Source organism: Lepus europaeus, chromosome 11 (genome assembly GCF_033115175.1).
Source record: "Lepus europaeus isolate LE1 chromosome 11, mLepTim1.pri, whole genome shotgun sequence".
Classification (NCBI taxonomy): domain Eukaryota; kingdom Metazoa; phylum Chordata; class Mammalia; order Lagomorpha; family Leporidae; genus Lepus; species Lepus europaeus.
In genome coordinates, this window is record NC_084837.1 from 71630501 (window position 1) to 71644029 (window position 13529).

General features: G+C 37.8%; 1 protein-coding gene across 1 annotated transcript in view; it reads right to left on the reverse strand.

The window, feature by feature from the left end:
* ATP8B4 (ATPase phospholipid transporting 8B4 (putative)) overlaps window positions 1-13529 on the reverse strand; it is a 281261-nt gene that overhangs the window by 98205 nt on the left and 169527 nt on the right. Inside the window, exons 12-13 of the mRNA XM_062206643.1 lie at window positions 12558-12766; window positions 8984-9027 (exon numbers count right to left, since the gene is read on the reverse strand). Of these exons, the coding sequence (XP_062062627.1) occupies window positions 8984-9027; window positions 12558-12766 (253 nt within the window). The remainder of the gene's footprint in view (window positions 1-8983; window positions 9028-12557; window positions 12767-13529) is intronic.

Sequence of the window (13529 nt, forward strand, 5' to 3'; positions counted from 1 at the left end):
ATGGATTACAATGGCTTCCCCCCACCCCCCATAACTTCCCTCCCACCCGCAACCCTCCCCTTTCCCGCTCCCTCTCCCCTTCCAATCACATCAAGATTCATTTTCAATTCTCTTTATATACAGAAGATCAGTTTAGTATATATTAAGTAAAGATTTCAACAGTTTGCCCCCACATAGCAACGCAAAGTGAAAAAATACTGTTGGAGTACTAGTTATAGCATTAAATAACAGTGTACCGCACATTAAAGACAGAGATTAATTTTGTATGCAATTTCCAATTTAACACCAGGTGTTTTTTTTTCATTTTCAGTTATCTTTATATACAGAAGATCGATTCAGTATATGCTAAGTAAAGATTTCATCAGTTTACACCCACATAGACACACAAAGTGTAAAAATACTGCTTTAGTACTAGTTATAGCATCACTTCACATTGGACAACACATTAAGGACAGATCCCACATGAGACATAAGTACACAGTGACTCCTGTTGTTGATTTAACAATTTGACACTCCTGTTCATGGCATCAGTAATCTCACTAGGCTCTAGTCATGAGTTGCCAAGGCTATGGAAGCCTTTAGGGTTCGCCGACTTTGGTCTTATTCCGACAGGGTCATAGTCAAAGTGGAAGTTCTCTCCTCCCTTCAGAGAAAAGTACCTCCTTCTTTGAGATTCCACTGGAATCTCACATGCAGAGATCTTTCATTTAGGTCTTCTTTTTTTTTTTTTTTTCCTGAGTGTCTTGGCTTTCCATGCCTACAATACTCTCATAGGCTCTTCAGCCAGATTCGAATGCCTTAAGGGCTGATAATGCCATCTCACTAGTCCAAGTGATCAATTTCAGTTCACAATTGATCACTCTGATAGGTCTAAGAGTCAAAGGGATCTCACAAACAAGACTAGTGTCTGCTAATACTAACTGATAGAATCATAAAGGGAAAAACGATCCAACATGGGAAGTGGGATACACAGCAGACTCATAGAATGGCAGATGTCCTAAATAGCACTCTGGCCTCAGAATCAGCCCTTAGTGTATTTAATTACAGGATACTTTTAGATCTCACTGGAAACAGTACATAATGACAGAGCCCATATTATATTTCACAACTGGAAAATTCTTAGGAGGATTATAAGCCTGTATCTATTTTAAGAGCAAACCCATAAAAAGTTCTACTCTGAACACTCACATAAGAGTTTACCAGCTGCAGAGACCACATTGCCTCCCCATAGATTGCTGATACAGTTTTATTCTTAAAGTTTCCATTAATTTTTGCAGTTTGTCCTATATAAATGAACAGATACCATTACAAATCCTTTTTTTCCTCCAAAGAAACATTTTATTTCATGAGTACAAATTTCCTAAGTACAGCTTTTGGAATGTAGTGATTCTTCCCTCCATACACACCCTCCCATCCCACCTTCTCCTCTCTCTCCCATTCCCAGTCCCATTCTCCATTAAGATTTTTTTTTACATAGGCCGGCGCCGTGGCTCACTAGGCTAATCCTCCGCCTTGCGGTGCCGGCACACTGGGTTCCAGTCCCGGTCGGGGCACTGATCCTGTCCCGGTTGCCCCTCTTCCAGGCCAGCTCTCTGCTGTGGCCAGGGAGTGCAGTGGAGGATGGCCCAAGTGCTTGGGCCCTGCACCCCATGGGAGACCAGGAGAAGCACCTGGCTCCTGCCATTGAATCAGCGCGGTGCGCCGGCCGCAGCGCGCTACCACGGCGGCCATTGGAGGGTGAACCAACGGCAAAAGGAAGACCTTTCTCTCTGTCTCTCTCTCTCACTGTCCACTCTGCCTGTCAAAAATAAAAAATAAAAAATAAATAAATAAATAAAAATTTAAAAAAAAAGATTTTTTTACAAGTAACTCTATACACTGAAGACCAACTCTATACTAAGTAAAGAATTCAACTATTTGCACACACACACACACAAAAAAAAAAAACTGAGAACAAGTTTTACAGTTAATTCTCATAATACAACTCATTGAGGACAGAGGTCCTGCATGGGAAGTAAGTACACAGTGATTGCTATTGTTAATTTAATAATCAACACTCTGATGTATGTCAGTGATCACCTGAGGCTTTTGACATGAGCTGCCAAGGCTAGGGAAGACTTTTTAATCCACAATCTGCATCAGTATTTAGACAAGGCAATAAGCAAAGTGGAAGTGTTCTCCTCCCTTCAGAAAAAAGTACATCCTTCTTTGATAGCCACTTCTTTCCACTGGGGTCTCTCTCACAGAGATCCTTAATGTAGGACATTGTTTTGCCACAGTGTCTTGGCTTTCCATGCCTGAAATGCTTTCACGGACTTTTCAGCCAGATCAGAATGCCTTAAGGGCTGATTCTGAGGTCAGATTTCTATTTAAACTAATTGTCATTTTATTAATCTGCTGGGTGGACTGCTTCCCTTGTTGGAACTCTCCTTTTTAATTCTATCTATTATTATTACCAGACACTGTTCTTATCTAATGATCCCTTTAACACTTCATTCTATATGTGTGATCATTTTAACACTTAAGATGACATTTTTACCACCCAGCTTAATGGGATTTAGGGTCCCATAGGAAATTTTTAAACTGTACCCTTAGAAGTAAGTCCACAGGAATGTATGCAGAATTACACAGCTTTACAGTTACAAACTTCCTCCTCCCTTTCTTAGTCCCACTTTTACTTTTTACTGAGATTTTTTTCAATTGACTTTATACGCATATGATTAACTCTATGTTAAGTAAAGAGTTCAACAAATAGTATGAAGAGGAGAAAAAAAAAACTGTTCCTCGACAATCAAGACAAGGGCTGTTCAAGTCACTGCTTCTCAAAGTGTCAATTTCACTTCTAAATGTTTTCTTTTAGGTGTTCTATTAGTTATCACAGATCAGAAAGAACATATGGTATTTGTCCCTTTGGGACTGGCTTATTTTACTAAGTATGATGTTTTCCAGATTCACCCATTTTGTTGCAAATGACCAGTATAAATCCCTTTTGAAAGAGAAGCAATGCTATAGGCAGTTTAAATTGTCCATTTTGAGTCTCAAAGCTTGTTAATACCTGCAGTAAAATAAGAGTCCAGGTAGGTCCCCAGTTCTTTGAAACTAGATTTATTCTAAAATTAATAATAGTGGATAAAAGAAATATTATTAAGTAAACATGATTTTATTTACAGTGCATAGACACCATGTTAACAGCTTCACATGGAGTACTACATATTACCTTAACAACTGTAGTGGACATTGTTATGCCCATTTTACAGAACCTCAGCATTGGCAGAATCATCTACATAGGAAGTGGTAGAAACAGGTCTCAAATTCAACCAAAAATCCATGTTTTGGGGCTGGCGCTATGGCGTAGCAGGTAATGCCACCACCTGCAGTGCTGGCATCCCATATGGGCGCTGGTTTGAGGCCTGTCTGCTCGACTTTCGATCCAGCTCTCTGCTATGGCCTGGGAAAGCAGTAGAAGATGGCCCAATTCCTTGGGCCCCTGCACCAGTGTGGGAGATCCAAAAGAAGCTCCTGGCTCCTGGCTTCAGATTGGCACAGATCCAGCCATTGCAGCCAACTGGGGAGTGAACCAGTGAATGGAAGACCTCTCTCTCTCTCTGTGCCTCCTTCTCTCTCTGTGTTACTCTTTCAAATAAATAAATAAATCTTTTAAAAAAAGAATAAACCATGCTTTAAATCCTTTGTTGTAATAACTCCCTAATCTTATTTTTCCCTTGCTCACTCACTAATTTAATAATGGCTACAACTTGTTAAATATTTACAGTATACTAGTTTATTTAGGTACTTTTAATATTTTCAGCCAACACAGTATATGCACATGGCTACAACATCAAATACACTAAAGATTAAAAGTAAAAGCAATAGATACTTCCTCCTCCTATCTCTCCTCTACCTCCCACACACAGCCTTTCTCCTCCTCCCCTTTTCTTCCTCCTCCTCCTCCTTCATTCTTAAACTTGACAACAGGTACATCTTGAGGCCTGCATTGTGGCAAGCATAGGTAAAGCTGCCACCTGCAATGCTGGCATCCCAAATGGGTGCTGCTGCATGTCCCAGCTGCTCCACTTCCAATCCAGCTCCCTACAAGTGGCCTGGGGAAAGCAGTGGAAGATGGCACAAGTTTCTGGACCCCTGCCACCCACATGGTAGACCTCCTGGCTTCAGTCTGGCCCAGTGCTGGGCATTGCAAACCATCTGGGGAATGATTCACCAGGTGGATTTTTTCTGTCTCTCCCTCTAACTCTTTCAAAATAAATAAATAAATAAAAATTTAAAAAAACATACATCAGATCTCTAAATTATATACTTATACCACTATTTCTGGATTTAATATTAGACCTTACTTACAAATATCCTTCCATAATTAAATGATGACTTAGTTCATTTACCCCACTTTCCCACCATCCAGCCTCCCATCTGACTACAGAGATACATTCAAAGTTTTAATTTCCCCACTGGTTGCTTCTCAATAACATATGGAAGCCTTCCTGTTTGTTTTAATTTACCAATTATAAACCTCCTTAATTAATAAGATGAAGTTATTATATATCCTCCACCTGCTCTTCACTTTTCACTGTTTCCTCCTCCAATCTCTTATTTGAATTTTCTCTATGTCATTCACTGTAGAAATTTAAAATATTTATCTTCTGTTCTATAGTAAAACTTAAGTGATTTTTGCTGGTCTAAGGGTTGATTCTAAAAGTTGAAAATCCACAAGCAGTATATATGTAAGCTCATCTTTGAAATATTGTTCACAGAAGCCTGAAGAACACTGTATTATGTGAGTCTCCATGGTCTAGTCCACTCAAGGTTGATTATTTACCAGGTCTGTCGCTCAGCTCTATCATAGGATTTCCTTTAATTACTCCCCTAAGCTGCAGTTACTGTTTCATCATCAAAAAGATGGAATAAAACACCTTTATAATAATTCCGGAATCCAGTTAAGAGTTATAGTACCCCAAGTGAACACAATAGCAAAACTGAAACAGGTAAGGGCAATTTCACTTTGCCCACATCAGGGCATCCCTCAAACCAGCAAAACTTAGAGAATATGGCAGCTTACAATAATTTCCTTGAGGGAACACAGGAAGTGAATCCAGTGTTTTGACTATTCAGAGGGCTAGCAGGGGGACTGGTTTCTGAATCACCACATTCAGAATACTGATGAAACAGCCTAGTTTTGATATATAAGGGATGTTAAAAACAATGAAGAGCAGAGGGCAGTTTGTTGCAGCCAGTATGGCTTGGCACAGGAAGGAAAAGAAGCAAAATGTGAGGTTTTTCTGTCAGGAGTAAGGAAGAGAAGGAGAATGTCTAGTCTTTCAGCTTTCTGGAAGGCTACCCAAGGGACTGGCATCTGTCTTGCCTGACTTAGGGGGCTAGAATAATTCAGATGCCAGTGGTAGCTAAGACAAAGAGAGAGTAAGACAGCTTGCTACCGCAGAACCAGAGAACATGCAGACAGACATCAGAAAGAACAAGGGATTCTTCGACTCATGAGAAAAATAAAAAACAGCCAAGACTCTCTAACTCTAATTGAGAAATTATACACGAAGGCCCAGAGAAAGTGAATCCAATGCATCCCAAAAAAAGGGTTCCAAAGGCTCCCAGAATCTCCAGACTGATGTGTGAGGGTCTTCCCTGGAGAAACTCAGTCTACAAGATGGAGAGAGATACTCAGTACAGAAATCTAAACACAGAGTTACAACACACACAAAGAAACATGGCCTGAGAAAATGAACAAAATAAAACTCCAGCACCCAATGATAATGGAACAGAAGTAAATGAAATATCTGATATATAATTCAAAATACTCTATAAACTCAAAAGATTAATTTGTGAATAAAATGATAATATAAACAAAAAGATAAAAAATGTAAAGAAGAACCAGACAGACACTTTGGAGATAAAGAAAATAATAAATGAACTGAAAAATTCAGCAAACTCAACTCAACAATGGATCATTTTTAACTATCCAGTCAGAAAAACAAAAGGAAAACTAAAGGAAAAAAGATCAAGAAATATTAAGGTCTTGTGAACCATGATCAAGCAAATCAATATATGCATTTTGAAATTTCCAGTGTGAGAAAAGAGAAAGAACCAGGAAGTTTATTTAAAGAAATAATCACTGGAAACATCCCAAATCTGAAAAAGAAAACAGATATCCAGATCCAAGAATCCCAAATGTCATCAAATTAAATGAAACAAATAGAAAACTACACTAACAAATATCACAATCAAATTTTCAAAAGTCAAAGACAGGGAATTTTGAAAGCCACAAGATAAAAGTGACTTATCATGTAAAACAAAATTCCACAATATTATAAGCAATTTTTTCAGCATAAACCTTCCAGGTCAGAAGCAAGTAAAATGAAACATTCAAAGGGTCAAAAAAAAAAAATCCTTCCAACCAAGAATGATACACTCAGCAAAACTGTCCTTCAAAAATGAAAGAGAAGGGACTTTCTTACATAAACAAGCTTAGGGAACTCGTCACCAGTAGATCTACCTTACAAGAAATGCAGAGATCTGGAAGTTGAATGGCTACTAACCAGCACCAAAGGGGCATAAGAAAATGTTAACCTCACTGGTAAAGGTAACTGTATTGATAAGTACAGAATAGTGTGTTAATATAACAGTAAATCACCTTTAATTCAAATATAAACTTTAAAAACAAAACTATTAAAATAACTATAACATAGTTTAAAGGTAGATAATGTGAACAGATGTACATTATGATAATAATAGCAAAAATGAAAGGGAATTATATGTTGAAGTATAAAGTTTTTGCTTATGATTGAACTTAAGTTGTTATCAACTGAAATTAGACTGTCATAACTATATGATCTAATGTTTAATCCCTAATATAGCCACAAAAATACTTGTGAAACTTACACAAAAGAAAAACAGAATGAAATGAAATAAAATAGAAAAAAATCAACAAAACAGAAAGACAAAATGAGAAGAAATGCAAAGAGAAGAATTACAATTCTAGCAGAAACTAGGTAACAAAATGGTAATAGTAATTAATCCTTCCCTACTGATAATCACTTTAAATCTAAATAGATTATATTCATCAATCAAAAGACATAGACTGATTGAATGAAGAAATATGAACCACCCATTTACTGCTTGAAAGAAAATCACATAAACAGAAAGTGAAGGGAATTAGAGAAAATATGCTCCATACAAATAGTGACCAAGAGAGCAGGGATGAACATATTTACAACACCAAAACCGACTCTAAGTCAGAAACACCCATGGGCATGCTTCTTTCAGAAAAGTGAGCTCTTCCAAATGCGCTCACCTGCCCTTCGGTTCATCCACCAGGAGATGCAGCGGCCTTGCCCAGATGCTGGCAGTGTGTTCTCCTTTCCTTATAAATTACCCACTCTCACGTATTCTACTCTGGTTGCAGGAAATGCACTAAGATAGAGACTAACAAGTTATATAGAGAAAACAGTTTATGCGCAGAATTCCCAGTACCATCAGAAAGGAAAAAAGAAACCATACAACTGAGAACACAAGAATTAAGAGGATCATAAGAGACAACTATGAACAATTATATACTAACAAAGTGGAGAAACTAAAATATACAACCTACCAAAGCTAATTATGAAAAAATATGACCAGAAAGTCTAAGCAGATGCATAACTATTGCGGCAGTTAAATAAATATAAAAACTTCACAACAAAGAAAATCCCAAGAACAAATAGCTTCACTGGTAGATTATATCCAGCATTTAAAGTAAATGTGATGCCACTCTTACTCATACTCTTCCAAAAAATTGAAGAGGATAGAACACCCCAAAATCATTTTATGGGGCCAGTATCTCCCCCACAGCAAGGCTAAAGGCACCACAAGAAAAGAAAACCACAAGTCAATATCCCCACTGAGCATACATGTAAAAATTCTCAATAAAATATTAGCATATCAAATAAAATATCACATTAAAAAGATAATATATCACAACCAAGTGGGATTTAGCCCAAGGATGCAATGATGGTTCAAACTAAGAAAATCAATCAATCCAAAACACTGTATTATCAGAACAAAAAATAAAAAACATACAATCATCCCAATAGAAGCAGAAAAAGTATTTGACAAAATTCAATACTCTTTCATGAAAAAAGAGCAATAGAAAAAGGTAATACAACATAATAAAAGTAATTTATGAAAATCTCACAGCAAATACCATAGTCATTAGTGAAAAAAGAGAAAGCTTTCCCTTTAAAGTTAGGAATAAGGTGAGAATGTCTACTCTCATTACCTCTACTTAGCATAATGTGAGAAATCCTAGCCACAGCAATTAAACAGGAAATAAAAGCTATTCAAGTGGAAAAGAAGTAAAATGATCCTTGTTTAAAGATGTGGCAGGATAAATCCTTACAGATTCTGAACAGGAAAATTTGCAGTATTCATAAAATTACAAACAAACATACTATCTGATTTAGTAATTCCATTTCTAGAAATTGATTCTATACTCTATAACATGTGAAAAGCTTTAAGTAGCCAGTTATTTTTTGCTGCATATCCCTTACTAGCAAAATATTGTTAATATCTAAATGTCCATTGGTGCCTCGGTACATAGATTACAGTATATCAATATAACAGATACCATTCAGTTACCATTAAGTTCTTTTTTTTTTTAAAACTGATCTACAAAGATCTCCATGATAGACTGTTAAAAAAGAAAGTTGAACAGTTTGTATATTGGACTACCATCTAAGTGATAAGAAATATATATACTTACAGATGCATAAATATCTCTAAAAGCATTTTAAAAACAGAGAACTGTGTGGTTGGGGGGCCTAGATAAGAAGGAATTTTGAACAATATGATCGTTTTTTTAATGTTGTACATTAAATATTTTATCTTGTGATAGTGTAAACAGGCCTTTAGGAACTGATCACTTTCCAAAAAGCATGTACAACTTGAAATTAAAACTAAAAGTGAAACATTACCACTTCCACACCTTAGTTATTTCCGTCTTCTGACCCAAATCACCATTTACTTCACCTGTCAAAACAAAAATTGAGAATTAAAAGTAAAATTGCAGCTAGACAGACATTTTAAAGAGTATACTTATTTCTTAAGCACCATTACTAGACGTCAGTATGAATTCAAACACAGGAGTGTTTTTGAACTGTAATGCTAACTAACTATAGCACTAATACTGATACTCACACTTTCCCAAGAAATGCATTAAAGTAAAATTTGAAGCTGTAATCTTATTTTTCTGTAAACTTTATCACTCTGTTATCACACTGCCTATGATTGCAAGGGGCAAATTTTTGTTTTTCTGGAGAATCCAAAATGGTATCCTAACCAGACTAACTCTCATTAGTGCTTAAGCTGGGTAAGTACATCTTTGATTATCTTGATTGGGACCAGATGCACTTGTGTAATGGCAAAGTCAAATTCGCTGTGAGCCTTAAACAATGTTGGTGCCTTCTGCAGACACGGATCATAAACACCTATCTTCTAGAAATTTTAAAATAATTTCTTAGTATAAAGCTGATATGTGTTTATTACAGAAATATTGGAAAATACAAGACATTTGCTGTAGAAAATAAAAGACGGATAGTACTATCATCCTTCAATGACCAGTATTTGTAGAGGTCTTTTAGGTTGATTCTGTACGTGTATGTTTACACACATATTCATTGTATGGTTCATAAATGTGTTGTTTCTGCTGTTTTGAACCACATAAAATATGAGAGTTTCTCCTATCATTAAAAGTTTCTATGAATCATGTTTTGAATGGTCATATAATAGACCATGATTATAGATGTAGCACAATTTATTTTAGATTTCTTCTATTGTGGGACATTCAAGATTTTTCCAGTTTTTGCTTAGTATTTGAAGGTTTAATACTATTTACCAGGATTATATTTTTTGTAGTAATAATAACAGTTACTTGCGTCACCCCCATGTCAAGCACTTACACTATCATTAATCCTTATAAAACATTTGCAAGATGAAAATTTTAATTTTTATTTTATGGATAAGGGAATTGAAAACAAAGTTCCAGTTCTAAAACTAAAACCATCAACCTAGTAGGTTTTTGAACTCCAGTCTCTCTCACTTGCTTCATTACACAATATACCATGACCACAAAGCACCTGTCAAAGAGTTATCTATTGTTTCTCTGGGACACAGGTCTGGATCTGCAATGTTGTGTGCTGCTGGGAGGAGTCCCTTGGCTAGTGTATGAACCCAGCCAAGTACCTGGAACTTAAATCTCAAACTTACCAGAATTGTGTTCTAATCATTACCCTAAATGTAGTCACTCAACTATAATGATCAAAAGAGGAGGAAAACCATGGCTTCACATTAAATCATTCCCTCAAGGAAAGCTCACTTATAAGGCTTGGGATGAAACTGAACAAAGATTAAAGGAGTCTAAAAAGCAATAGTTCTGAGACAGAAAATAGATTTAGATAAATCAGAGTGGAATCTCAAATTTTCCCAAGATTGGGATCTATTATATACACAAGCCCAACTTGTACAAAAAAAAAAAAAGAAAGAAAGAAAGAAAAGAAAAGAAAAAGAAAAGATGATTCTAAAGCATCCTATTAGTGCTTTAGTAAGAATATATTTTAGAGAGAGGTCTTGGAGAAGAGAGGGGAAGAGAGAGAGAGAGATCTTCCATGAGCTGGCTCACTCCCCAAACAGCTACAACAGCCAGAGATGGCCCAGGCTGAAATTAGGAGCTAAGACCTCCTAGGTCTCCCACATGTGTGACTGGGGCTCAAGGACTCGAGTCATCACCTGTTGCTGGATCATTAGTGGAGTAGCTGGGACTCAAAGCAGCACTCTGAAATGGCACGTGGGTGTCCCAAGCCAGCTTACCCGACTGTGCCACAGTACTCACCCCATTGATGGCTGCACAAGGAGAACCACACAGCGAGCAGAGGAAGAGCGAATTCCCTGTCCCTCTGCTCCCTACCATGTCATTGCTCCTCTGCACACACCCCACCACTGCTAGCCACTGCTGCCTAATCTTGGACTGTGATCCCCCAAACCGTCAACTGAAATAAGCCTTCTTCCCATCTAAGCGGCTCCTCTCATTTTAGCTCAAGTCATGAAAGGCTTATTCATACACCATTTCTTTTGCATAAGGCGGTATTTTTAGAAAACTTTCAAAAATAATGTTGAAAGAAAAATTTTAACGGAATGTTCTATATTATTTGCAATCATTAAGACTGTGATTAAGAAATGCACAATGCAATTGAGGGCCTGTAGCACTCCAGGTTGGCAACCATCTTGTGTACACCAGAGGAGGCAGGAGAAAAGGTTGGAGGTGGAGGACACCAGAGTGACCCTGGGTTATGGGAGTGAGGGTCACAGAGGGGGAAAAGCCAAAAGACAGCAAGTGTGAACTTCAAGGTCTCATATTTCCTAGTTTTGTTCAGGGTCAAGTCTTGCTTTAAAATACCCGGCCACACGTGAACGTTTCCATGAGGAGCAAAAGAAACACTTCCCCCTCTCTCTTGGATGTCCTTGACTTCTTGACATTCTGTGTTGAGCAACAGGGTGCTCAGAGCCCCATGAAGCGAGGCTGGCAGTCCAGAGGATCCCGACAGAAGGTTCTGCAGAGCCTCGCACCCTCTGCAGAAAGAACTGTCTGCTAACTAGCCAGTGCTGGTGTGAGAAGGTCACATACAAACAAGGTCCGTGAAAACCCAAACACAGAACATGTCTCCTGACCAAGGCACACATATAGGAAGTGGGCATTAATGAAATAGCCTGTCTGGCTACCCACAGTAGCCCTGCGAAGTGTGAATTCCCAGGGGGTGAGGAGGACTGTCTCAACAACGCATGTACTAATGCCAGGGCCAAAAGGAAGCAAGACTAAAATACTGCTTTTAACGAGAGAAGTCAGGCTGCAGAGAACTTGTCCTGCCTGGGCTAAGGGTCTATTGAACACCACGAAGTGGATTCACATGGTTGGAGTGAGCCTGAAGGAAACTTCAGACTGTGTTATATCTAGCCTCCTTCTCTATCCATTGATGGTAACAAATCCAAAGTTTCTTCTAAATTAGTCAGTATTTAATTAATGTTTTTTACATGCCAAGAACTATGTTAAATACTACTGGTGCCCACATTAATAAGAAAGCCAGGGGTTCTGGGATTTTTTTTTTTAATTTAAAAAATGGGATCACAGGGGCCAGCACTGTGGCACAGCAGCTTAAGCAGCTGCCTGCAACACTGACATCCCATATCAGTGTGCTGGTTCAAGTCCCACCTGCTCTGATTCCTATCCAGCTCCCTGTTAGTGTGTCTTACATGGGAGACCAGGATGGAGTTCCTGGCTCTGGGTACTGGCTGTGCCCAAGCCCAGCCATTAGAGCCATCTGGGGAATAAACCAGTAGGTGGAAGATTGATTCATTCTCTCTCTCTCTCTCTTTCTCTCTCTCTCTCACACACACACACACACACGCATGAACACACACACTTTATAATAAATAAATCTTTGTAAAATGGGATTGCAATTTTTTTAAGATTAGTCGCAATATCACTGAGGAAAGGAAATCTCTCTTACCATAGATTCTCCCATTAATGGAACACTTTTTAAAAGTCATGACATTTTGAGTGAGGGTGCCTGTTTTGTCAGAGAAAACATATTCAACCTGGCCCAGTTCCTCATTGAGCGTGGTAGTCCGGGCTTCAGCAGGTATCACTTTCCCAGAGTAATACATCTTCCGATCCCAGTTTATAAAATAACTGTGTCCCAGACGAATTACTTCCATGCTGTCACCCATTCAAATGGAAAAAAGAAACATTCCATCAATTTCAGAATATGCAAAGATGTGCCAGTGTGAGAAGTCTACCAGAGGCTTCAAACTGAAAAGAAACTGTGGATGCTCTGTCCATAGGTCAGAACCACTTCAGTGCAGAGTCTGTTCACAAACCTTTCTAAGCCACTTTCTTACTGCATCATAAAGCAATAGGTTAGCTTAGCAAAAAGTTTGAGGGAATGTTTCATGGTCCTCTGCTTGTTACACAGGCCAAACGAAGATTTCTATGTAGCATATTAGTTTGCATCTCCTTCTGTATCTTAGGGGAATCTAATTATTATTAAAGATGTTTGTTAGATGTCTGGCATACAGAGATGTGTCATCGAAGAATTTCTCTCAAATATATTTATGTGACTTGGTTTTGCCAAAAGTGCGAGGAAGTTTTATCTCCACACCACACAAACAAAACCATAATGGATATTAAATGAAAGCAAAGACATGTGGTCATACTACTCTTCCCATGTATCAGGAAAAGAGCATTGTCTTGTGAATTAGTGATGATATATAACTTTCCAACTCCAAAATTGGAGTTTCTATGGCCAAGAGTATGACTTTTTCCAATTTTGTCATGAATAATGTCAAGTTAGCTTCCAAAAAGATTATAATAGTGTAAGCTTCTATCATCAGATTATTTGGAATTATCTTTAACTGTGCACTGATTTAAATAGCATCGCATTACTGCTTACTGAATTTTTCTTATCATTGAGTTAGACACT